The 24494-nt window shown below is 46.7% G+C and overlaps 1 protein-coding gene across 5 annotated transcripts in view; it reads left to right on the plus strand.

Annotated features, from left to right (window-relative positions):
• CSMD2 (CUB and Sushi multiple domains 2) overlaps positions 1 to 24494 on the plus strand; it is a 643453-nt gene that overhangs the window by 198364 nt on the left and 420595 nt on the right. For all 5 annotated transcript variants that reach the window (XM_034960731.3, XM_055095664.2, XM_034960735.3 and 2 more), the window contains exon 4: positions 23086 to 23280. In XM_034960731.3, the coding sequence (XP_034816622.3) occupies positions 23086 to 23280 (195 nt within the window). The remainder of the gene's footprint in view (positions 1 to 23085; positions 23281 to 24494) is intronic.

The raw sequence follows: 24494 nt of genomic DNA on the forward strand, positions 1-24494 counted from the left end.
CTGATGCGCTGTAGCACATTGATGGCCTGGATTTCATATAAGGCCCAGTAAACCGGAAACAATAGAGAATGGTAGGAGATGGAGTCAGAAATTGTGGCCTGGGGTTGTCTGTGCCCACACAGGGATCAGGAAAAGGATGGGAGATGTGGCCCACTTCAGACCCCACCTGCCATGGACATGCTTCCTGAATCACTGCCTCCCAATAACTCACTAATTCCAGAGTCGCCCTCAAACCAGATATGTCCCTAATCAGTGGGCGCTTTCTAAAGACATCATATACATAGACTTCTGCTAAGTACTGAGACTGAAATGCAAAACTCTCATCCCCCAGAGAGATCCTGTTAGCTGGGAGAGGAGGCGTCTGATTCCTGAGCTCAGAAAGGTTGGCAAATGAGAGTCTCTGTTTCCATGGGAAATGCGTGCGGTGCCCCTGGGCTTCCATGGTGCCTGGCACAGGCTTCCACTGCAGCACCCCCTTATCTCTCTGTAATTGTTTGGCTGCACATCTGTCTCCCCCACCACACCATGAGCCCCTTGAAGGCAGGACCTATGTCTGATCAACGTCCCTGTCCCCGATGGCTGGCCCAGACTGCTCCACAGAGTTATAAAATAAATTATTGAATAATTAGGAAGAAACTGCTTCCAGAGAGCATCAGGGTTCCAAGTCAGTGGTCTGATAATGTCTGTGTGAGCGAATCTACCTCCCGTGGATTTTGTGTGTTGAATAATTGAGTGAGGTATGCCAGAGGCAGAGCAGATGTGAGATTGCTCAAACCTCTGACAAATGAAAGACAGTTTCCAGCACAGAGGAGGTGGTCTGAGGCCGAGACCCATCCCATGGGGGTGGGCCTCTGGGGATTCCCAGGAGGTCCACCTGAGGAAGAATATAGGGTGGGGCAAGAGGCCAGCTTGAGTTGGAAGACGACAGTCAGCACAGCCCTGGAGGCACCAGGGATGGTAAGAGTGGGCTGGGGGCAGGAGCAGGGTAGGGTCCTCACTGTGGACCATTGTGACCTCCTGAGACCCAGAGGGCTTCTGTCAAGTGGGGATCAGGATTTGGAAAGGGGCCGAAAGTCAAGTTGCCAGACAAAGCTTTATTCATTCATTCATTTGACCTATGCCCACACTGCTAGGATCCAGCAGGAATGCAACAAAGCTGCTGCCCTTGTAGAGGTTGACTTCTGGTGTGGAGACAGCCAGAGGGCAAGCCAATCAAAAAATAATTTCAGATTGGGATAAATGGCATGCAGAACAAAAGCAGGGTCAGGGAAAGAGAGTGGTGAGCTGCATTACATGGGACAGGGCAGTCTGGGAGGGCTTCCTGGAGGAGCTGACCCTTGAAAAGAGACCTGAAAGATGTGAAGCCAGGAGTTTTTGCAAACACCGCAAAGGGCTTTGAGTTTGGCAGGTGTGAGGAGCCACCTGAAGGCCCCTATGGAAGGAGTCAAGGGCAGCAGGAGGGAGAGGGGGCAGGGTGAGCAACTGTGCTGCTTTGCTTTGACAGAGGATTTTCCGGGACACGGGACTTTCAGTACTAAACCTGGATATGTCCCAGGCAAACTGGGACTAAATTGGTCACCTAGAGGTAGGGCCTGAGGACAGAGAGGCTGCTGGGGCGAGAACACGCAGGTCCACCTCTGAGGTCACGGGGAGGACTTCGGGTTTTATTCTACATTGAATGGAAATGGAAGGCAAAAACTCGTTTCTGACTTAAATATCTGTGTGTGTCTGGCACTGTGCTGGGCAGTTGATAAGGATGAGGCATACATGATCCCTGCCTTTGCGGAGTTTCAGGCTTTTGTGTTTTCTCACATTGGCAATTAAGCCAGCGGTGTCACACGTGTCACCACATGCCTTCTCTGTGGCATTTTTTATCTAGGCTCAGAATAAACAAAGAGAAGCATCCATAGTCTTCAGAGCAGGCGCTTTTCCTCTCCACCTAGATCAGCAGGTCGCTATTTCCAGACATCATCTCATTGTGACCACGAGGGAAGCACATGTTATCTGATCTGGAAAATTGAGCAGGGGCTCACCTTTACTGGGCACCTGTGTGGGAAGGTCACAGGTCAGCAGGGAGTCGAGATAAATAGGCAGCTACAACACAGCATGGCAAGGGCCTTGTGTGGGCAGAGGGGTATCATATCCACAAGCATGAACATCTCTTAATCACTAACTGTTTCAGCTTTCTTTCTGCTGCATAAAAAAATCACCACGCACATAGGAGCTTAAACCACATTTACTACCGCACAGTTTCCATGGGTCAGAAGTCCAGGCATGGCTGAGCTAAGTTCTCTACTAAGGGTCTCACAAAGCTGTCATCCAGGGGCAGCTAAGGCTGAGGTTTTATCAGAGACCTGAGGGCCTCTCTCAAGTTCACATGATTGGTGGCAGAATGGTTTCCTTACAGCTGTAAAATCAGGATGGCTTCCTTCTTCAAGGTCAGCAGAAAAGTCTCTACTGCTTCAAGTCTCTAACCTCCAAACCCTCAGGGCTTACCTGATTTGACCAGGCTCACCCAGGAGAATTTCTTTTTGGATTAACTCAAAGTCAACTCATCAGGGACCTCAGTTATGTCTGCAAAAAAAAAATCCCTTCACCTTTGCCATATAACTTTACCTAGTCATGGGTGTGACAGCCCATCATCTCTATGGGTCCTATTCACACCCAAAGGGAGGGGATTGTGGAGATGGGACCAAGGGGTGGGATGCTGAGGGGCATTTCAGAATTCTGCTTATCACACTAACCATGGGAGAGGTGCTTTACACTTACAAACTCATTTCATTCTCAGAACAATCCTATGTGATAGATACTATCATTGTCCTCATTTACAAGTGAGGAAACTGAGGCAGAGAGGGGGTAAGTAATCAAGTCAAGGTCCCACAGCCAAGAGGACCCAGTGCTTTGGAAAAACACAGCCTCATGGAATGAGGATCCCTGTGGCAGTCAGGGAAAGGCGTGGGGGTGGGGGCGAGCCTACCATAGTTCGCCTTGCTGTTTCATAAAGCGTTGCCGTGGAAACCCTGCATGAAGCATCCCTTAAAGAGCTGTTTGATTATTTTTTCAGGGTGGCATCTGCAGTCACCTAGCAGCAGCACCAACACACACACACACACACAGTGACTGAGTTAATGGGTCTAGTACAGGCACATGGCAGGAGATCTGGAAGGTCTATTGATAAAAGAATTGCTTATTGGCAGGATCAGGGTTCTGGTCGGTGTCTCTACTGCAGGGAACCCAGATCTGGGAACCTTTCAGGTCCTGATGGTCATGGTGCTGCCGGTCTTCAGTCACTGTGGGTCCAGAGAGACTCTCTCTCAGCTGCCCCTTCTGTCTCCTCCCACTGGCTTATCCTTCCAGCTCCAGCCCTTCCTGCCCTTCCTAGACCTTCTCAGGTCAGCAATCTTAGTGTCTTTGGCCAACCTGGGAGTGGGATAGGATTGTGTAGAACTCATTGACATTAAGCCTGAACACACAGACCTATAAGGCATGAAACTTGTTCACTCACAGCCCCTTTGATGAATTCCAGCTCCTTTGATGACACAGAAAGTGCTGGACACTTATTGATCTTGCCCCAAATCTTAAAGCGAGGTCTAGCCTTGCAGATCGATGAGGCAGGAGGCCCAGGGTAATCATTATGATGACAATGATGATAATAATAATGACTGCCATCTAGTACAACGTCTTGCCAGGCAGCATGCAAAGTGCTCTGTATACATTGTTTCATTGCTCATTTGTCAGTTCATTCAACAAGTATTTATTGAGCAACGGCTCTCTGCCAGGTTCTGGGTCTATACTAATGAATGAGTCAGAGAGGCTCCCTGCTTGCATGGAGCATACCTTCTAGTAGGGAAGATAGACAGTAAACAAAGGGGGGAAAGACAGCCAGTTGTGATAAGTGTCATGCAAAGACTTAAAATAAGACAGCCTTGGAGAGAGGACCTGTGGGCTTCTGCCTCTTTGATTTGTGTGGTGAGGGAAGGCCTCTCGGGGGAGGTGATAGGTGAATGCAAGAGCCCTGAGGTAGGAACTTGGTAAGCCTGAGGACCAGAAAGTTGGGCCACAGTGGCTGGAGCATGGTGAGGAAGGAATCAAGGGCACCAGCAGAGATTGGCCACGGAGACTCTGCAGGTCCAGGACAGGAGGGTGAGTCTTATTTAAAGGGAGATGAGAAGATTTTGGGGGGTGTTAAGCAGGGGAGAGACATGCTTTAATTTATATTTTAACAGATCCCTCTAGCTGCTGTGTGAAGAATGGCTGTGGGGCAAGAGTGGAATCAGGGAACTCAGTTAGACCTTTGGAGACACTGGGTGAAGGCGACTGGGGCTTGGGCCACGGAGGTAGCACAGGAGCCAAAGAGGAGTGCTTGGATTAAGGTATGCTCAGCAGGGCTGACTGATGGTGTGGATGTGGGGGTGGAAAATAGAGAGGATTCTGGAATATTCCTGAAATTTTGGTCTGAGCAAGAGGGTAGATAGAGATTCCATCTTCAGAGCAACTCTAAGCTGTGATGTTTTCTGCACTGCATAACTTAAAAAGCAGACACACAATGGCCTGACACCTGCTACAGCATGGATGGCTCTCAAGGACATTATGCGAAGTGAAGGATGCCAGTCACAAAAGGATCAAAACGATATGATTCCACTTATATGCAGTGCTTGGACTAGTCAAACTCCTAGAGACAGAAAGTAGAATGGTGGTTGCCAGGGCCTGGGAGGAGGGGGGAATGGAGTGTTATTGCGTAGTGGGTACAGTTTCAGTTTTGCAAGATGAAAACAGTTTTGTGGATGGATAGTGGTGATGGTTACACAGCAATGTGAATATTCTTTTTTTTTATACTTTAAGTTCTAGGGTACATGTGCACAATGTGAATATTCTTAATGCTACTAAACTACACTTAAAAATGGTTAAGATGCTAAATTTTATGTATATTTTACTATAATTAAAAAGAACAGAGCCAGGATCTCATAGTTGGTAAAAGGCCAAGCCAGGTTTGAACTCAGATCTGGTGTGTTAATTGCCGTATCACCCTGCTTCCAGGAACACAGGCCCCAGCCTTGATGTGAGCTCCCTCATGGTACCAGTGTCGATGTGGAGATCAGCCTACATCATGCACTGGTGTGGCCACCATAGGAGGACACCAACCCCCAGGTGTGGCTGGTTTGGCACCTGTAAGTGGGATGTTTGAATAGAGAGATGAACAATAGAAAGTAGACTGAACGCCGGCACTTTATTTTGTCTAATAGTGTCAGCATATACAAAGCAACCCGATAGAAATGATGATAGTGATGATGATGATGGTGATGGTGGTGATGATCAGGGTGACACAAAGTCAGCTTCCACACACTGGCATATCAGTGCCAAGCCCTTCACACATGACATTTTATCAATCCTCACCACAACCCTACAATATAGGTACTTTCATTATTCTACATTTCATTCTACAGATGAGAAGACTGAGGCTGAGTGACTTTCGTTAAGATTGCCCATGAGTAAGCAGGAGTAAAAGATCAAAACGTGGTCTGTCTCCAGAGCCTGAATGCCTTTCTAGGAATGACCCGGGTTAAACGAGGAAACTAATTAAGAAGGTATAACAGCACTCACTCCTGAGTGTTCTATTTTTTGGGCCAACTTGAAGGGACACGCGGGTAATTATTTCCTAGAATGAGCATCCTTTGCACAGGCCCCAGGATGCTCCATGCTCAGCCTCCTGCGTGGAAGCTGACACCGCGTTTGCTTGGTGACAAGTCACAACAAAGCTCGGCACACTCCCACCCCGCCCCACTCAGGCGGTGCCTCATGGGGGAAAATAAGATAAAACAAAATCAAGCTGAGCTCCTAATTCACATTCCATCTCCGGCAGCTCCTTGATGATGAATAATTCTGGAACTGGAAATGAGGGAGGAGAAAGGCAGATGGGGATCCGGGCAGTGTGGCCCAGCAGCCCGTTCTACTTGGGATCGTCCTCTCTTCCTCCTTGGGATGGCGAGACAGGGTCCACGGGTGATAAATGAACACCTTGACCTCCTCCTCCTTTTAAAAGAATTATTATTTTCAATCGTGGTGAAATACACATAACACCACTCATTATCTTAACCATTTTTAAGTGTGGAGTTAGTTCATTGGCATTAAGTACATTCACATTGTTGTATAACCATCCCCGCCATCCATCTCCAGAATCTTTTCATTTTCCCAAGCTGAAACTCTGACCCTTTAGTCTGTACTAACTCCTCTTTTCCCTCTCCCCCAGCCCCTGGTAACCTCTATTCTGCTTTCTTTCTCAATGAGTTTGACTACTCTAGGTGTCTCATATAAGTGGAATCATACAGTATTTGTTCTTTTTGTGACTGGCTCATTTCACTTACCATGATGTCCTCACAGTTCATCCATGCTGTAGTATGTGTCAGAATTCCCGTCTTTTGTCAGGCTGAATAACATTCCGTTGTTCGGATGTACCATGTTTTGTTTAGCCATTCACCCATCATGGACACTGGAGTTGCTTCTCCCGCTTGGCTGTTGTGATAGTGCTGCTATGAACATACCTCCTTCTCCTTTACCGGAGGCTGACTTAACCCTGGCTACCCTCAATTGTATAATTGTGGGTATTTGGATGGCCAGAGTTAAGTCAGTGTTCCCTCCCCCCACCACCAACAGAACTGCCACCCCCATACCCCTCACTTGGCCTCCACTAGATCTTACCCTGGGCCCTACAGGTTTCCATAGCAACCCAGTACCAATCAGCTGTGGAAGGCAGTCAAGTTTAGGGGTTTGAGTCCAGGCTTGTTACTTACAAGGTTTACGACCTAGGGCAAGTTAGTTCATTCCTCTGGTCTTCGTTTCCTCATTTGTAGAAACAAGATCATGATAGTACTATACCTACTTCGACTCTCAGGGGAGGGGGTTGAAGGAGATAATACTAGCCCTAGGTCTGTGCCAGGAATTGTGCTGTGCCAGGTGCCTTGCATGGATTATCTGCCTGGGTCCACATAGCAACCCTAAGGGGTAGTTATATTATTATCCTCTTTATAGATGAGGAAACTGAGTCTTGGGGAGGGAAAGGACTTGCTCGAGGTCCCATGATAGCATAGAGGATTGGAGAAGGGAGTGAGCATGGCAGGGAACCAGCATCACTGGGCAGTGGTACTGGGATTCTGAGCACTGGGCTTGTACCCTTATCCATGGGAAGTGCCCTGCAAATGAAGGCTAGTCTGATAAATTTTGGACATGCTCATAGCTGGCTCCTGAGTCAATAAAATCAATCCGTGTCTCTCAGGGAGCAGGGTCAGCTTGAACAGGCAAGGCCCTTTTCCGGCAGGGACATTTTAAGCTTGGAATGGGGCTGTCAGGTGAGCCATGCTGGGCAAAAGCACTAGGAATCTATGCCTGAACTCGGGGGCCTGTGGCTCCTTTCTTCCTGGGAGGAGGGTCCATGTGTTTTATCTTCTCTCAAAAGATCCCTGACTCCAAACTGGTAAAGACCCACTTGGATTCTAGCCCATGGATCTCAGAAAAAGCTACAGACTCTATAAGGACTATGAGCTACAGAGATTGGGTTCTACTGCAAGCTTAGAGAGGGCAGGTTCCTGGGTCAGCTGGGCTGTAGGCATCATGGAAACGTTGCAAGTTGGCACAGGTTGAGGCTGCAGGACAGACAGACTGTGCGAGGATTCAGGGGCATGTGAGAGAAGCTGGTCCTGGCTGTGTAGCAGAGAACGGGTAGGCCATGGCTCTGCAAATTTAAATTCATTTATTGCTCATGTATCTGTCCTGGGCAGGTGTTTAATATGGTGGGGAGCTCTACTCCACCTGGAAATTCAGGGATAAAGCCTCCTTCCACCTTGGAGACACACATCCCCTTGGGTCTGATCAACAACATACAGCCAGTGTAGGAAGAACATGCAGGAGGCTGCATGGAGGTTTTTATGGGCTAAGCCTGGCCATGGCCTGTATCACTTTTGCCCATGGTCCACCTAACTGCAGGGAGGTCTAGGAAAGGTTGTCTAGCTGTGTGCCCCAAGAAGGGAAGATGGAATTTTGGTGGAGCTAGACTTTTTTTTGCCACGTGCAGCCATCCAGCAAACATTTGCTGGTGCCCAATGCGTTACGGAATGTTTAAGGAACAGAAGCCCTGTGACGTGAGTTCAGTAAACGTATGGCTGACAATCTCACAGAAAGCTAAGTTCATTGAGGTTGTCATCCATCCACTCATTTATACATCCATTCATTCATAGAGTCGTTGATTCAAGAAATAGTTTTTGCGTGTCTACTGTGTGCTGGCCACTGTGCTATATGCTGGGATACAAAAGTGAAAAAAGTCAGACAAGGTCTCTGTTTGCATGGAGCTTAAATGTTTGTGTGTGTGCGTGTGTGTGTGTGTGTAAACAACAAAAACAAGAACCACATAAAATGATTACTCATGACTGTAAATGCTCTGAAGGTATAATAAAGGGTGGTGAGGCAGAATAGCTGAGGTTGGATTAAATGTCAGGATTAAATGTCTGAAGGTATAATAAAGGGTGGTGAGGCAGAATAGCTGAGGTTGGATTAAATGTCAGGGTAGGCTTCTCTGAGGAGGTGACATTTGAGTTGAGCGCTGAAAGACGATCATGAATGAGCAATGCAGAATGGAAGACAGAGAACTTCTGGGCCAGGGAATATTGTGTAAAGGCCCTGGGGCAGAGAAGAACTTCATGTACTTGAAGATTATCCACCATCACTACTGTTATTCTTATTCAGACCTCTACCTCTTTGCTCTATTAGTTTTCCTCTGCTTAATACCACTGGTTCTATAACTGGACCATCAAATTCAACAGCTCTGTTCAGTCCTGTTCTGGCTTTAGCTATCTTGGTGGCATTTCACACATTGCCAGCCAAGTTTTCATTCTCAAGATACTTGGGGTCATCACAGCCTCTTGGTCAGAGTTTCCTAGGACTCAGCCCTTAACTGCTCTTCTCCTTCTCTCTACCTTGGCTCCTGTGGCCTCCCCACCATGCTGAGTGTCCATGGAGGTGTGTAGAAAGCACACTGGACCACTTGGCTCCACAGAGGAGAAGGGGATGTCTTCCCAGAGGTGACATTTGAACTGAGTCTTGAAAGGTTGAGAAGGATTTGCCAGATGATGAAAATCACAACAGTACTTCAGAGGTGGGGCCAGCAACTGCAGAGGCCAAGGGGCGTGAAAGGGCACAAAGGAGAGATCACAGAAGGAGAGGTGACAAAGGAGCAGGAGTGTGCATGGTTGAGGGTGTGGTAGGGATGGAAGTAGCGGGAGGAAAACCTGGACAGATGGCTGAGTCCAGATCGTGTAGGACCTTAAATGTCTTGCTAACAAGTAGACAGTTTCTTCTGCCGGCATCAAAGAGTCACAAGAAGCTTAAGGATGGTGCCTGGGTTTGTTTTATAGGCAGGTGAGTGTTGGAGCAGGAGGATTGGAGAAGGAAGTGAGCCTGGCAGGGAACCTGAAGTGGAGGACGGGTGAGGGGGTAGGTGGGAGAAAGCCAGGGAAGAGATTGATTTTTCTTGGCAATCAACGATGTAAATGGCTGGCATAATTGCTTGACACAGAGCCTATCCTTAAAGGTCATTTGGCCTCACCTCTTCTTAGGGGTTGCAGCCTGGGATGGGCTCTGATAGTTTTTTAAATATAAGAGCACCTTTTGTAGAGTGTAAGCATAATGAGGGCAGGGAGGACATTCATCATCAGATCCCAGCAAACCACCAAGGTGTGAAGACACCAGTTGAATGAGTTAATGAATGAGCAGCTCCAGTAAGCCATGTGCCTCTTGAACAGATGACAGAATGGAGTGCAATGTCCCAAACATTTAGACAAATTCTTGTCTCATTGCTCAAGGGAGGGAAGAGAGAACCAGGCTGGCTTCCGCAGCCTCCCTCCAGCCCTGGAGATGTGTGCTAACAGACTGGCCTGGGAAAAGAGGGTGGAAGGTTGGAGACTTGGCCAATGTCAGTCAGGAATGACTGTGGGTCAGATTGTCAGATAGAGGACCAAGGGGAAAGAGAAATTGGGGTTCTCAGGTGTCTAGAAAAACACCCAAGGTTCTGGATGATGCCTGACTCAATGCTGTAATCAGTTAGGAGCTGGAATTAACAGCTTTCTATCTTTGGTGAACAATCACCATGGTGGAACAATGAGGTCAACAGCAGCTCTTCAGAGACATGAAGACAGACGCATCCCAATCCTTGGCTGAATAGGAAGGAGGGAGACAAGATACCCAGGGACATGGCATAAGGCTTCTTCTATGCATATGACCTGTGCCCCAGGACAGTTGCAGGCCAGGTCTAGAGAGTGTGGAGTGCAGCTCCCTCTTTTTCACCTGGGGAGATTTAGGGCCTGGTAACACCTAACTCCCAGGCCTTGAGTTCCTGGGCCTGTCAGTAGCCTAGCCTTTGCTGTAAATGTCATCTTGCCCAACTATGCCAACCACTGGCTTCTCAACCACGTTTCCCTCAATGCCCATCCTCAACAGGCTCTCCTACCTGAATACCCACATGCCACATGCCATGTCCCTGCACATACCCACATACCCACACATTTCATAGTTATGCAGTTTACATGCATATATAGACACACACATGCTCATGTAACACCAACACACCAGCATGACTATAGACACAAACTCTCCTCTGTCTCTCTCTCTCTCTCTCTCTCTCTCTCTCTCTCTCTCTCTCTCTCTCTCTCTGCTGGAGGAGAAATAAGGAGAGCCATTGTTGCTGGAACATTGGGTGTGAGGAGGAGACGGGTACGTACAGTTGGAGACATGGGTGGGGCTAGCTCATGGAGGACCTTGAGTGATATTCTAGAGCTTGACACCAACTGAAGCGCTTTTAGGAGGGAAGAGCCATGATCCTACTAGTTGTTTAGAGAATGGGTTGGATTGGGGCAAGTCTGAAGACAGAACAATGAGGAGGCTATCTCCAAGTCCAAGAGAAGAAACTGAGATAGGGTAGGGGCTGGTCCTAGAGCCTGAGCAATGGGGTGGGGGCAGATATGAGAGATGGAAGGAAGGTAATTCAAGAGACTGGGTGTGAGACCAGATGAGGTCTCAGCTTGGATGGCTGGCTGGATGATGGGCCAGTCCCAGATGCAAGGAACCCAGGGGAGAGATGGGTTTGGGGCAAGGGCAGGAGAGTACTTTGGGCCATGTGCAGTTGGAGGCACTTCTGAGATTTTCACTTAGAGAAGCCCGAAAGTAGCAAGACTTGGGGTCTGGAGTCAGGAGGAAGGTCTGGGCTGGGATTTTGCACACAGGAAGTTAGGAGTCACTAACCCTGGGAACAAGAGCCTGGAAAGCAAGCAGTGGGGGCTTCTGTACTCTTGGCCATGTGCCACTTGTTGTCTCTGGAACATCCTTCCTTCTCTGTCAAGACCATACCAAATGCCTCTTCCAGGAAACTTCTCCAAATTATTCCTTCCCCTCATCCCTGAAGTTGTGAGCCACTGGCTGGTGAGCCAGGGCAGCGCAGGGCAGCTGAGGAGAGGGTCAGAGAGGGGACAAGGTCTGAGTCCAGTGATACACAGGGTCTCCTCTTGCATTTCAGTTTGCAGCTGGGTAGGACTATTCATGAATGATTCTTATTAGGTTGTAAGGGAGGTCTTTAGAATTCAAAGCAACAGACCCCTCCCTGGCTCAACAAGAGCAGTGTAGGTCTAAGGGATGCTGCCTACCTGGCAGAGCCAGTGTGCATCCCATGTTCTGGCTCCTGGGGCCACCTGCCCTCCCCAGTCACTGTACCCGGCTTCTCTCTTTTTCAGCTCCAGCCTCTCCCACACTGCCCTGGCATCTTCTCCCAGGGAATCCAGGGGCTTTTATGTAATCACATCCTAAACTTATTGAGCACTTCCTGTGTGCCAGACACTGAGATAAGCACTTTGAGCTCCTTTGCCAGGATTGGTTCAGGGCTGAGGCCATAGGAGATGACATTCTATCTGCAGCTGGACAGGGATGTGGGCCAAACATGGCAGCCCTGGCCATAAACCTCCCAAAGCCTGAGGGTCATTCTGACCCAGACAAACAGAAAACCTATCCTGCTATAAAAATTGTCAGGTGGCCGGGCGGGGTGGCTCATGCCTATAATCCCAGCACTTTGGGAGGCTAAGGCAGGTGGATCACTTGAGGTCAGGAGTTGGAGACCAGCCTAGTTAACACGGTAAAAACCCCATCTCTACTAAAAATACAAAAAAAAAAAAGTTAGCTGGACATGGTGGTGCGCGCCTGTAATCCCAGTTACTCAGGAGGCTGAGACAGGAGACTCGCTTGAACCTGGGAGGTGAAGGTTGCAGTGAGCCAAGATTATGCCACTGCACTCCACCCTGGGCGACAGAGTAAGACTCCGTCTCAAAAAAAAAAAAAAAAAAAGTCAGATGAAAAGAAAGAAGGTATCTCTTTGTCCTCTTTGTCCTTTCTTAACATGCTACATTCATCTGGAAGTGATAAGTTTACTTCTTTTGTAAGAATTGATTTTACCACCACAAGTTACTAGCCAATGGGTCATAGAAGACCTTAGGCCAATCCTGCCCCCAGAACAAACAGTTGTTTGCATGTTCCAGTGGGAGACATGTTTGTCAAGAAAAACATTTTCACATTAACCTGGAAAGTTCTATGTAAACGTGAAGTACCCTTGCTATTGTTGTTTTATTTTCATAATGACTAGTACAGAAAGTAAAGCAACTCAGGTTTATCTTATCCCAGAATCCAACACCTCCCAAAATGTGTTTCGCAGAACAATTCAGAGGTTATTAGGCATTACTGAGAGTAAAGTTCCAAAGTCAGGGCAGTGATTATGTAGTCAAATTTTTGGAAATTCTGGATTAAGCAAGGTTAAGCAGGTTTCTCCTGCAGAAACTCTCAGATAAACTTGTGAGCACTGGTTTCTTCAAGAGGGAGGGAGTTTCTGTTGTATTTTTTAAAATTACCTGACACACTGAATGTTTTTCTTATTAAGTTTATTTCTCAGCCAGTGTATCATAGAACACACCGGAAAATAATTTTCTACCCCACTATGCAATTAATCAAATTTAGCCCCAAATTGCATATTTAGCTATTCTAAGCCTAATACTAACCATATTTATCCATGTTTCACCATAGGGTACCACTGATTTTCCATGTGTTTTTCTGTCTAGATATGTTTGATCATCCCTGGGCTAGGGTGCTGTCGGGGCAGGTCGGGCTGAGCAGGGGGCAGCAGGGCAGGTGCTGGAGAGGTTCACATAGGCCGCAGGATGAAGGACCTGGTGCCAGCCTAATGCTCTTCCTCCAAGGGACCAAGGCTTGCCACAGTCTTCTGAAACAGGGGCAGCACGTGTTACTGGTTTGGAAAAACTGAACTTCCCTTAGAGAGTGACAGGAGCAGGAAGGAGGCAATGTGGCTCCCTGCTCCCTGCTCCCCTGCAATCTTGCTGTATCCCAAACCTTCTCAGGTCCTACCCTAGGAGGCCCTGAAACATCCCCCTCTGCATCCACTCTTCCAGCTCAATATTAAATTCCTTAAAGGCAGGGTCTAGCTCTTCCCCTTTTCCTCTGCCCCATTTCCCCAGAGAAATGGCCCCAACTTTTTAAGAGGTTGAAGTCTTTGATGCAGAAGAGATACCTCTTCCCTCTGGGTCAGGGTTGCCCAAATTGGCAAATTAAAATACAAGAAACCCAGTTAAATTTGAATTTCAAATAACAAAGTCTTTTTAGTATAAGCGTATTCCAAATATCCCAAGGGATATCCTTATACTATAGAAGGGTTTGTGTTTTTCTGAACTTCAAATCAAACTGGGAGTCCTGTATTTTACTTGGCAGCTCTATTCTGGGGCCTATGATGTTTCCTTCTTGGTGGTGCTTCTTTAAAGAATCCCAGGTGGAAGAGAGGAAGCCATGGGTTCTGTGGTTAGGAAGCAGCAAGGAGAGTTCTGTTCTGACAGCCTCTCTGTGGCCCCTCTGGTGCAATGATGGATGTCTTCGCAGCCCCAGCTAGTCTAGGTTGGAGGAAAGGGGCCAAGGAGAGCTCTGACTGGGTGTGGGTTGGGAATGCTCTAGGCCTGGCAAGGAGAGGAACTCTGAAGTTACCAAGAGCATGGACTCCACACTGGGGAAGCAGTGAAACAAACAAGGGTCTTGAATCCTGGGAGATCAAGATTACAACATGGTAAAAGGCACAGCCCTTAGATCAAGCAGCTTGGGTTTTAACCCCAGCTTTGATCCCAACCTGCATTGTAGCCCTGGGTAAGAGTTAGCCCGGCTGTTCCTCAGTTTCCTCCCTGTAAAAAGGAGACAGTTGTAGTACCTCCGTCCGCATAAGATGAAATAGAAGAATGCTAAGCAATGTGCCCAGCTCATAGTAAACACTCAAGCTGTGACTATTATTACTTTCACTACTCCTACTAGCTGTGTGACCCTTCGGGTCTCTAAATTCAACTCTCTCTTTGGTAAAATGAGGTCATCTTTACCAACCTAAAGATTAGCTATAAAGACTAAAAATGAATCCTATTTTAATGGGGAAGGGTGGAGGCTATAAATACACAAGCCCTTCCCTGCAGTCAGCACAATGCCCACCTGTCCCCAGGGCCAAATGGTAAGGAAAAGGAAATTTGATGTAGGTCTCAATCTTCAAGTGCCACCTGCCTGTCTCTTCCAGTACCTGCTAGTCACCTCTGTCCAGCACCTTCCCTGGTGCAGCCCACTCGCCCCACAGTCCCTTCCCATCGTTGACTCCCATCAAAACTGAGCTTTCCTCATTTGCTTTTATCACAGGAGGGGGGCGATTCCTGAGATATGAATCATATGCCTCACATAAGTACATAACTGAATAAACACTAGTTCAGGGTCAGCAAACTGTGGTCTGTGGGTCAGCTGGCTATTTTTATAACTAAAGTTTGGTTAGAACACATATTGCCTGTGGCTGCTTTCACACTGCATGGAAAAAATCAGGTCCCTGTGACAGAGACCATATAGCCTGCAAGGCCAACAAATATTTACTATCTGGCCCTGTATGGAAAATGTTTGCCAATTCTTACACTATTTATTGCTTCGTGTGTGTGTGTGTGTGTGTGTGTAATTCTGATTAATATATAATATATATTTTATTATGTATACATATATATTTAATTCACTGAACACATTCCGGCTTCAACTGAGCACTCTCTTCCTGCCAGACATGAAATCAAATGCTAGATATATAAAGAATACAGCACTGTTTCTGCCCCTCAAGGAGTCCAGAGATGAAAATAGACACCTAAAGAAACAATTACAACAAGCAGGCTCAGCTCCTGTTTGGAAGCCAGGGTGTTATAAATGGATGAATGAATGAATTACAATGTACAACAAAGTGCAGGAATTGAAGCGCAAGGAAACCGCCACGTAACTCCTTAGATGGGGTCCAAAAAAACCCAATCATGTAAAATGTGGGCTTGTGAGATTGCAACATTAACAAAATGAACAGAGGGAGCCTGCCTATTTCATGGGCCAGGAGATTCAGGATTCTAACAGCCAATTGCCAATGACATTGTGACAGTATTTATAGTCAATCAAGATGTGTTCTTGTGGGATCTTATGGGTTATACAAGACACTTAGGGTATCAAGGAGGGCTTTACGGAGGAGGTGACATTTAAGTGTGGCTTTGATGGAGTTTGCCAGATGAAGAATTTGAGAGAAAAGGTAGAGAGGACAAGATGAGAGAAGGCAGAAAAAACATCAGCAACAGTCAGATCACAAGGATGGGGGCAGCCTAGGCCTAAGCTTTAATTCATACTGATGGCAACAGAGAGGTTCTTAAGGTTTTCTTTTTATTTCCTTTTTTTTAAAATTAATCTTTCAAATTATTATGTATTCTCATGAGAGTCACCCAGAAGACCATAGGTTCTGTGTTTGCCTGTGCCTTGGTGGTAAGGAACTTACTTTTATAATGTGGGCTCCTGGCAGGGTCAATAGGGCAGGGCCATGGTGAATTTGTCATTCTAGAATGCTGGCTCCAGCATTGCTGAGGACAATGCACTGGAAAGGGCAAGGCCAGCAGTGAGAAGATCAGAGTTGGGCACAGAGGTCCAGGGAAGAGACCATGAGGGTCTTCAAATGAGAAGGAAGTTATAGGGCTAGTGTGGTTTAGGGAGGACAGGAAACTCCAGGAGAGAGGCCACGTTTGCTGCTGTCAGAAGTAAAAACCTAAAAACAAGAAAGGCCCTGGAGATTGAGCAGTTAAAGCTCAGAGAGATAAACCCAGCTGGGCCAGTGGAATAACTTACATGAATAGGTTAGTGGGAGTTGTTCTCAATCTCAGCTTTTCAGTCTCCTGGAGCAGCCGAGGCTCTGTTTCTCACGTTATGATTCAGCAGGTTTAGGGACAGGGTCTAAGCATCAGTATCTTTATAAAACTTTCCACATAACCATGATGCTGAAGGTTGCAGAATCACAAACATGAGTCGAGAGAATAGGCTTATGGCGGAGGGCTTCTGCCTGACAATGGTTAGGGCAAAGCCCAGCAGGGCGGGGCCCACTGACTAGTTGTGGGTGGCATCCTCTATCTGATGCCCTGGCACCCCTGCCTCTGTTTCATTGACAGGTAGCAGGAAATATACAGGACCAACCTAGAGGTCAGCTTGCCTGGTTGTCACCCCAAATCCTCTCCCTCAGGAGAATGCATGTGAATTCCTTGTGAGAATGTTTCAAGGTACAGTAGTCACTATGGACTTCCTGTGGAATGGTCCGTGCAAGAATGGCCTATTGCAGGCAGAAATGTGGAATCCCAGACAGTGATGTGAAAACCCGCCTCTGCCCCTGCAGTGAGCTACGTGGCCTTGGATAAATGCTCCAACATCTCTGGCAACTATGCTTATCTCAACAAGTGATGATAATAATAGCACCTCTCTCGATAGGTTGTTGGGAGGATTAAATAAGATCATTAAGTCTCTCAGTAAGCTTTTATGAAGTTATTATTATACATCAGGCACTGTTCTTGGAACTGAGAAACAGCGTTGAACAAAAAAGACCAAAAAATGCCTGTCCTTATGGAGCTTACACTGTAGCAAGGTGAGACTAACAATAAACAGATGGATGTATCCAGCAAAAATACATATCATTTGTAGTATATGAAGTATATTAACTTTATATATGACATATATAAAATGTATAATTATATATCTCATGTATAATAAAATATAAATATATATCAGTTGAATGGAGAGGAAATGGAGACAGCAAGTATAGAAAACTCTTTGGGGATGGAAATCTATGAAAAGCACTTGACATTAAGGATAGCACAGAGTAAGTATGCTATGAATTATGTTTAAAAGGCCAAACCGCTAAAAATAAGGGAGTCGTAAAGATTAAGTAAGCTAATATATGATGCAGAAGTGCCTAGCACAGATCTGGGACTCAAAAAAGAGTAGTTTTTATTCTTCCCTCCCTGATCCTGCCCACTGCCCCCAGATCACACACATATGGACACACGTACACAGGCATCACCTTCTCTTCTTTCCATGCTGAGGATTGTGGGAAGACTAAATCCTTCTCCCTGAATTCTTCTTCCCAACTAGCCTACCACTTGGTATCAATCGTATGGCCATGGAGATGAAACAAGTTACTTGATGGAAGAGAAGAAATCAAAACATATGGAGGGTGCTTGTCCAGAGAGCATAAATGACTCTTCATTATAATATGGGAACCAAAGTCTCAAATTAAAAATAAAAGAAGGCATGATGTAGCTTTTGCTGCACTTCAGCCACAGAGGAGATTCATTGTCATACAATCACTGAGAATATTACGTTGATTGGCAAGAGTCGGGCTTTGTAGAAGAGACAAAAATTCCCCACAGCTAATCTACAATGGAATTGTTCAATGTCAGGCACTGCTTTAATATTGTTCTGGGCTGCGTTGGATGTAAATATCCCCCTCTTCATTTGGTAAGCAATCAAAGGGAAGCTTTATAGATGGGAGAGCATGAACGGTTATAGTATCTGTGCTAAAAAATACACGGACATTCTAAAAAAAAAATCAAAGAACACGGTGCCTTAGAAAGGATTCGCTTTGTAGCTTATCTCCAATCTCCTATGTCTGTCCAGCAAGTTGCACATTAGACACATAACAAAAGACCACACTTTAAATGTTGCCCTTGACATTATTAAAAAGTACAGGACTGGCAAATCAGACTGGGAAAAAAATCAGACTATTAAATCTGGACAGTCGGGTAATCTCTCTTCATCTTATTGCAGTGCCTAGAATGATGAAAGGAGTAAGGGAACTCTTGTTTATTAAGCACCCACTATGTGCTTGGATGCTTCGCCTCTGTCAGAAGCAGTCTCACATTCCAGAGTGCTGAACAATGGAGGCAGAAAGACCGAGGTCCTCAACCTAGCTCTGCCATTTTCTAGTTGTGTGGCCTTGGGCAAGCAAGTGAATGAAGCTCTCTGTGCCTGTTTTTTTTTCACCTGTAAAATGAGGATACTCCATATCCCACAAGATAAAGTACCTAGTATGTTTCAGGTCCTGGACTAAAAGTGAAATAAGCTTTTAGTCCAGGACCTGAAACGTACTAGGCACTCAGGGGTAGGTATTATAAGTTGAATTTTAATCTGCGCAACAGCCCTGTGATGAGTTGAATTGTGTCTCCCTAAAAGCTATGTTGAAGACTTAACCCCCAGTACCTGTGAATATGACCTCATTTGGAACAGGGTCTTTGCAGATGATTAAGTTAGGATGAGGTCATTAGAATGTATACCCTATCCAATATGAGTGGTGTCCTTATAAAAAAGGGACACAGAAACAAAGCAAGAGAACACCATGTGAAGACAGAGGATTGGTATGACGCATCTGCAAGCCAAGGAACAACAAAAATTGCCAGCAAACCACCAGAAGCTAGGAAGAGAAAAGGAAGGATTTACCTACAGGTTTCAAAGAGATCATGGCTCTGCTGACACCTTGATTTTAAACTTCTAGTCTTCATAACTGTGAGAAAATAAGTTTCTGTTTTTTTCAGCCACCTAGTTTGTGGTGCTGTTACAGGAGTCCTAGCAAATGAAAACACCCTTACAGTTTGAAAAAGTATCCCCAGTTTCTGAAGAATTGAAGGCCAGTGAGGGAAAGTTTACAGCTCAAGATTGTGCAGCCAGATCTGGGATTTGAACCCATGTCTCTCTGAGCCTAAAGTCTGGCCTTTCTCCATCCACTGTGGGACCTCTCAGGAGTGGAGCTTGGCATAAAAAAGCAAGTGGGGTTGGAAATGAGCCCCATTCATTACACCCAGTTCCCAATGGAAGCATCAGGTCAGAGTGGTCTGATTGTGAACAGCTCATTAAGTAAAGAGCAGTGAGCGTTTGAGAGTGACTTTTTAAGAAGAATCGACTTTTATTTATAGTGATGTTCCAGTCATTAATTTCGAAGGAAGAAAGCCCAAAGCAGAAGCAGGTTCATTAAAAATTTGACATTAGTAATTTAATTAAATTGGGTCTTTGCGTCTCATTGCGGAAAATGAAACGTTAGTTCTACACCGGTTCTCAGCTCATTTCCCCTAGTTGGCTCCCTCCCCTCACCTTAGCTTGCTTTTTTCTCCAAATGTTTACCTGACCTGCCCTTCCCACCCCCAACACTCATAAGCACACACACATCACAGTCATTGCCTCTGCTGTAAGACACCTGCATAGGATTATGGGAAACGCCAAGTGAGCCAGCAGCAGGGCATCATGGGAAATGCCAAGTGAACCAGCAGCAGGGGACTGATCATAGAAGATGCTAAATAAGCCGGGAGCATGGGATCTCATGGGATACACCAAATAAGCAAGCTGCAGGGGATCATGGGAAGTACCAAGTAAGCCAGTAGTGTGGGATCATGGGAAATGTTAAGTAAGCCAGCAGCAGTACAGGATCATGGGAAACACCAAGTAAGTCAGCAGCAGATCATGGGAAGTATCAAGTAAGCCAGCAGCATGGGATCATGGGAAATGCCAAGTAAACCAGCAGCAGGGGATCATGGGAAACGCCAAGTAAGCCAAGAGCAAAAGATGGGAAGTACCAACTAAGCCAGCAGCATGGGATGATGGGAAATGCCAAGTAAGTCAGCAGCAAGGGATCATGGGAAATGCCAAGTAAGCCAGCAACATGGGATTATGGGAAATGCCAAGTAAGCCAGCGGCAGGGGATTATGGGAAATGCCAAGTAAGCCAGCAGCAGGGGATCATGGGAAATGCCAAGTAAGCCAGCAGCAGGGGATCATGGGAAATGCCAAGTAAGCCAGCAGCAGGGGATCATGGGAAATGCCAAGTAAGCAAGCAGTGTGGGATCATAGGAAATACCAAGTAAGCCAGCAGCAGTACAGGATCATGGGCAACACCAGGTAAGTCAGCAGCAGGAGACCATGGGAAGTACCAAGTAAGCCAACAGCAGGGAATCATGGGAAATGCCAAGTAAGCCAGCAACATGGTATCATGGGAAATGCCAAGTAAGCCAGCAACATGGGATCATGGGAAATGCTAAGTAAACCAGCAACATGGGATCATAGGGAATGCCAAGTAAACCAGCAGCAGGGGATCATGGGAAATGCCAAATAAGCCAGCAGTGTGAGATCATGGGAAATGCCAAGTAAGCCAGCAACATGGGATCATGGGAAATGCCAAGTAAGCCAGCAGCAGGAGATCACGGGAATAGCCAAGTAAGCCAGCAGCAGGGGATCATGGGAAATGCCAAGTAAGCCAGCAGCAGTACAGGATCATGGGAAACACCAGGCAAGCCAGCAGCAGGGGAATGTGATAAATGCTAAGTAAGCCAGCAGCACAGGATCATGGGAAATGCTAAGTAAACTAGCAGTGTGAGATCATGGGAAATGCTAAGCTGGGCCAATGGACAGGGCAATAGAGGTAAATCTTTTCATCTAGGTCATCTCACTTGGCACAGGTAAAGAATGGGCAAGGAAGAGCTCTTCAGTCTTTAAGATTCACTCTCACAAAAATATAAGCCTCTGAGGGCTGGCCCCACTGTGCCAAGCACAGTAAGCCCACAATGAATTTTTGTTGCATGAAGGAATTAATACATGAATGAGTAACTCTCCAAATAACTAATTAATGAACATGCACATATGTCCCTACAAGTGCCAGGCACTGTGCTAGTCTCCCAGGATATACCTATGAACCAGACTAGGCCCACGCCCTCATGGCCCTGTGGCCCAATGGAATGAGAACATTTGCCATTTTGTGAGCACCTACTATGTTCTGGGCATTGTGCCAGGCATGCAGCATTTATATTGGTAGCTCCCTCAACCGCTAAATATTTTTGGCCTCACTCCTTTCTCAGTTGAAGAAACTAAGGCTCAGAGAGTTCATGTGACTCAAGGTCACACAGAATAAGACATGATGGCACCTGGTTTCACACCCAGATCAGGCTGGTTCCAAAGTCTACCATTACCCTCTACACTGAGCTGTTTCCTCTCAGAGGAGGAAGAGAGGAAGGGGGAGGGAATACCTTTTTTCAGAGGGTTCTGAGATCATCAGAGCTCGTAGAGGGTTCTGGAAGGCAGATACTAACAGCAACATTGGCAGGAAGAGGGTATTGCAAGGACTAGGGGGGCCATTTAGAGTCCAGGCCTGCCCACTTCCACTTCCCCATCACTGCCACCCCACTCTTTTACTCCAGGCTCCCTCAGCTCCTGGGTTATCTCTGGCCTCAGGGCCTTTGCACATGCTGTTTGCTCTTTTTTGCTTAGCTAAGTCTTACTAATCTCCCAGGGTTCTGCAGAGATGTCACCTCCTCCGGAAAGTGATCTCTGACCTCTCCCCCAGCTGGGTTTGGTTCCCTACCTGTTCCTGTCCCATCATAACTCTTAGTGTGCCATTAATTGTGCACAGCACCCACTGGACCGAGAGTTAGATTCACTTGCGTTGTACTCACTGTACATCAGGCTCTGCCCTAAGCACTTTGCATACCTGAACTGGCTTAATTCTTGCAACAATTATTTTGATATAAGGAAGGTGCTGTTGAGCTCCCTATCTTACAAATGAGGAAACTAAAGTGCAAAAAGGTTAAAAGACTTACTCACGGTCCCACAGGTGGTAAGATTTCAGGCTGGGAAGTGAACTCAAGCACGGTGGCTTCCAAGTCTGCACTTACCACCATCCGGCTGCATGGCCTCTCAGAGACAGCCTCAATAAGTCATTGCCAGGTGGATTAATGGAGAGGTACTTAAACGGTAGTCTGGGCGTGACTAAGACCCCTACTCCTCACCCCATGGGGGTATCTTAGAATGATAGGAGGTGTTGACCTTTAAGGCACAGGCAGTTCTAACTCTGGGGGACAAGGCAGAGGGCAGGGGGAAGCTGGGTCAGTTAGGACAGGTGACTGACTTATGGGCACAGAGAATCTGTGTCCTCCCTCCCTCCTTATTGCCAGGTCATGGTGCTCTTGCACCTTCCCCAAGACCATTTCCTCTGCCTCATGAGAGCACACTTGCAGGTGACCATGATTGCTTGGCTCTGGCCACACACTGTGCATGGTGTTTCCTGGCTCCCAATTTTCCCCCTTTAAACCAGTCAGGCTGATGAGAACCCGGGTTCTTGTTTTCCCACTTCACTGCCTATTCTGTCTAATCCAACCCTTTCAACTCCCCTGAACCTGCGGGGCCAAAGTGCCCCTCTGGCTGCCAGGGTGGATCACACGTGAAAGAAAGGACACTGGATTTAATGAGCACCTACTCTTATGCCATGCCTTATGTCCCTTCCATGGTATTTAGTGAGGAGTGTGGAGTCTGAAATCAGGCCAGCCATGCCCAAGAGATTAAAGTAATATTTCTGGAATTGCATCTCTAGTGATCAGGATGAACATAATTCACATCCATGGCTGCACATTAGAAAAGGCAGGAAACCTGGACATCCAGTTGTAAACTCATGTGTGAGATTTTGAGTAACCCTTGTCTCTTATGAGTAACCCATTCTCAGGGAATCTACAGCCTTGAGAAGCGGGCAGATCAGCAGTGGGCAATGCTGTTCACAGAAGAAGAAATGAGTTCCAGGAAGCCCGAGTGGCCTAGGGAGATGCTACTAGGGAGCCCGGTGTCAGGGCTCCAGCCCAGCTCATGGGGTACCTGTCTCTTTCTCTGTTTCTCCTTACAGTTCTCCCCAGCCACACATGTGGGAACCCAGGGAGGCTGCCCAATGGCATCCAGCAGGGTTCAACCTTCAACCTCGGTGACAAGGTCCGCTACAGCTGCAACCCTGGCTTCTTCCTGGAGGGCCACGCCGTGCTCACCTGCCACGCTGGCTCTGAGAACAGCGCCACGTGGGACTTCCCCCTGCCTTCCTGCAGAGGTAGGTGGCCAGCAAGGGGTCTGATGGAGTGGGGCAGTGGCTGGGAGGGGATGCTGGAGCTTCCAGTGACATCCAGTCTCAAAGGGCAAAGCTACACCCCAGCAGGGAGGGGGGTACCCAAGTCTGGACAGCACAGAGGGTTTTCAGGGTCCTCAAGTGTTCTAGGGGTATTTCAACCTCACCTGACCTCCTAACCCTCAGGTGTGCACTCCCTCATTTTTTCCCCTGCATCAACAAACTTATATGTAGCCAGTCTTCCCTTACCTCTAGCCCTCTTGTCTCAGAAGAAACATCATTTCTCTTCCTATTGCAGACCCTCTCTCCTCTTGTGGAAGCCAGATCACTTTCCCAACAGCTTTCATACTGACCTCACTGTAGGAATTATTCTTTTCTCTTTCCTATAAATTCAGCCTCTCTCCCTATCTAATAGTTTCTTCCTCTCAGCCTCCAAATATGCTCAAAATCTCTTTACTCCAACAACCCCTCCCCCAGAAAAACACCTCTCTTCTATGCTGTGTTGGCCTCAGCCTCCCAGCTAGGTTGACCAACTTGTTCATATTTGCCCAAGACCTTCCCAATTTTAGTCCTGAAAGTTCCGCATCCTGGAAACCCACTCAGTTTCAGGCAACAGAGACATTTGTCACCCTACTCCCAGCCTATTCCCTACACAATCTTCTTTTTTTTTCCTTTCTTCCTTTCTTTTTTCTTTCATTCTTTTTCTTTTTTCTTTTTTTTTTTTTTTTTAATTTTATTTGAGACAGGATCTTCCTCTGTCCTCCGTGCTGGAGTGCAGTGACATAATCATGGCTCACTGCAGCCTCGAACTCCTGGGATCAAGCGATCCTCCTGCCTCAGCCTCTGGAGTTTCAGGGACCGCAGTCATGTGTCACCATGCCCGGCTAATTTTTTTTTTTTTTTTCATGGAGACAGAGTCTCTCTATGTTGTCCAGGCTGGTCTTGAACTCCTGAGCTCAAATGATCCTCCGGCCTTGGCATCCCAAAGTGCTGAGATTACAGGCATAAGCCACCATACCCGGCACACAATCATTTTTAAAAGCTTAGAAAATACAGAAGGGAATAAAGAAGAAAGAAAATTTACCTGTTTTAACTGTGATTTTAATGTATGTCCTTTCCATCTTCTTCCAATACATATTGCACACATGCATATATTACAAATATGTACATAAATTGAGATTATAATGCATGCAGACAAT

This window comes from Pan paniscus, chromosome 1, assembly GCF_029289425.2.
Source record: "Pan paniscus chromosome 1, NHGRI_mPanPan1-v2.0_pri, whole genome shotgun sequence".
NCBI lineage: Eukaryota > Metazoa > Chordata > Mammalia > Primates > Hominidae > Pan > Pan paniscus.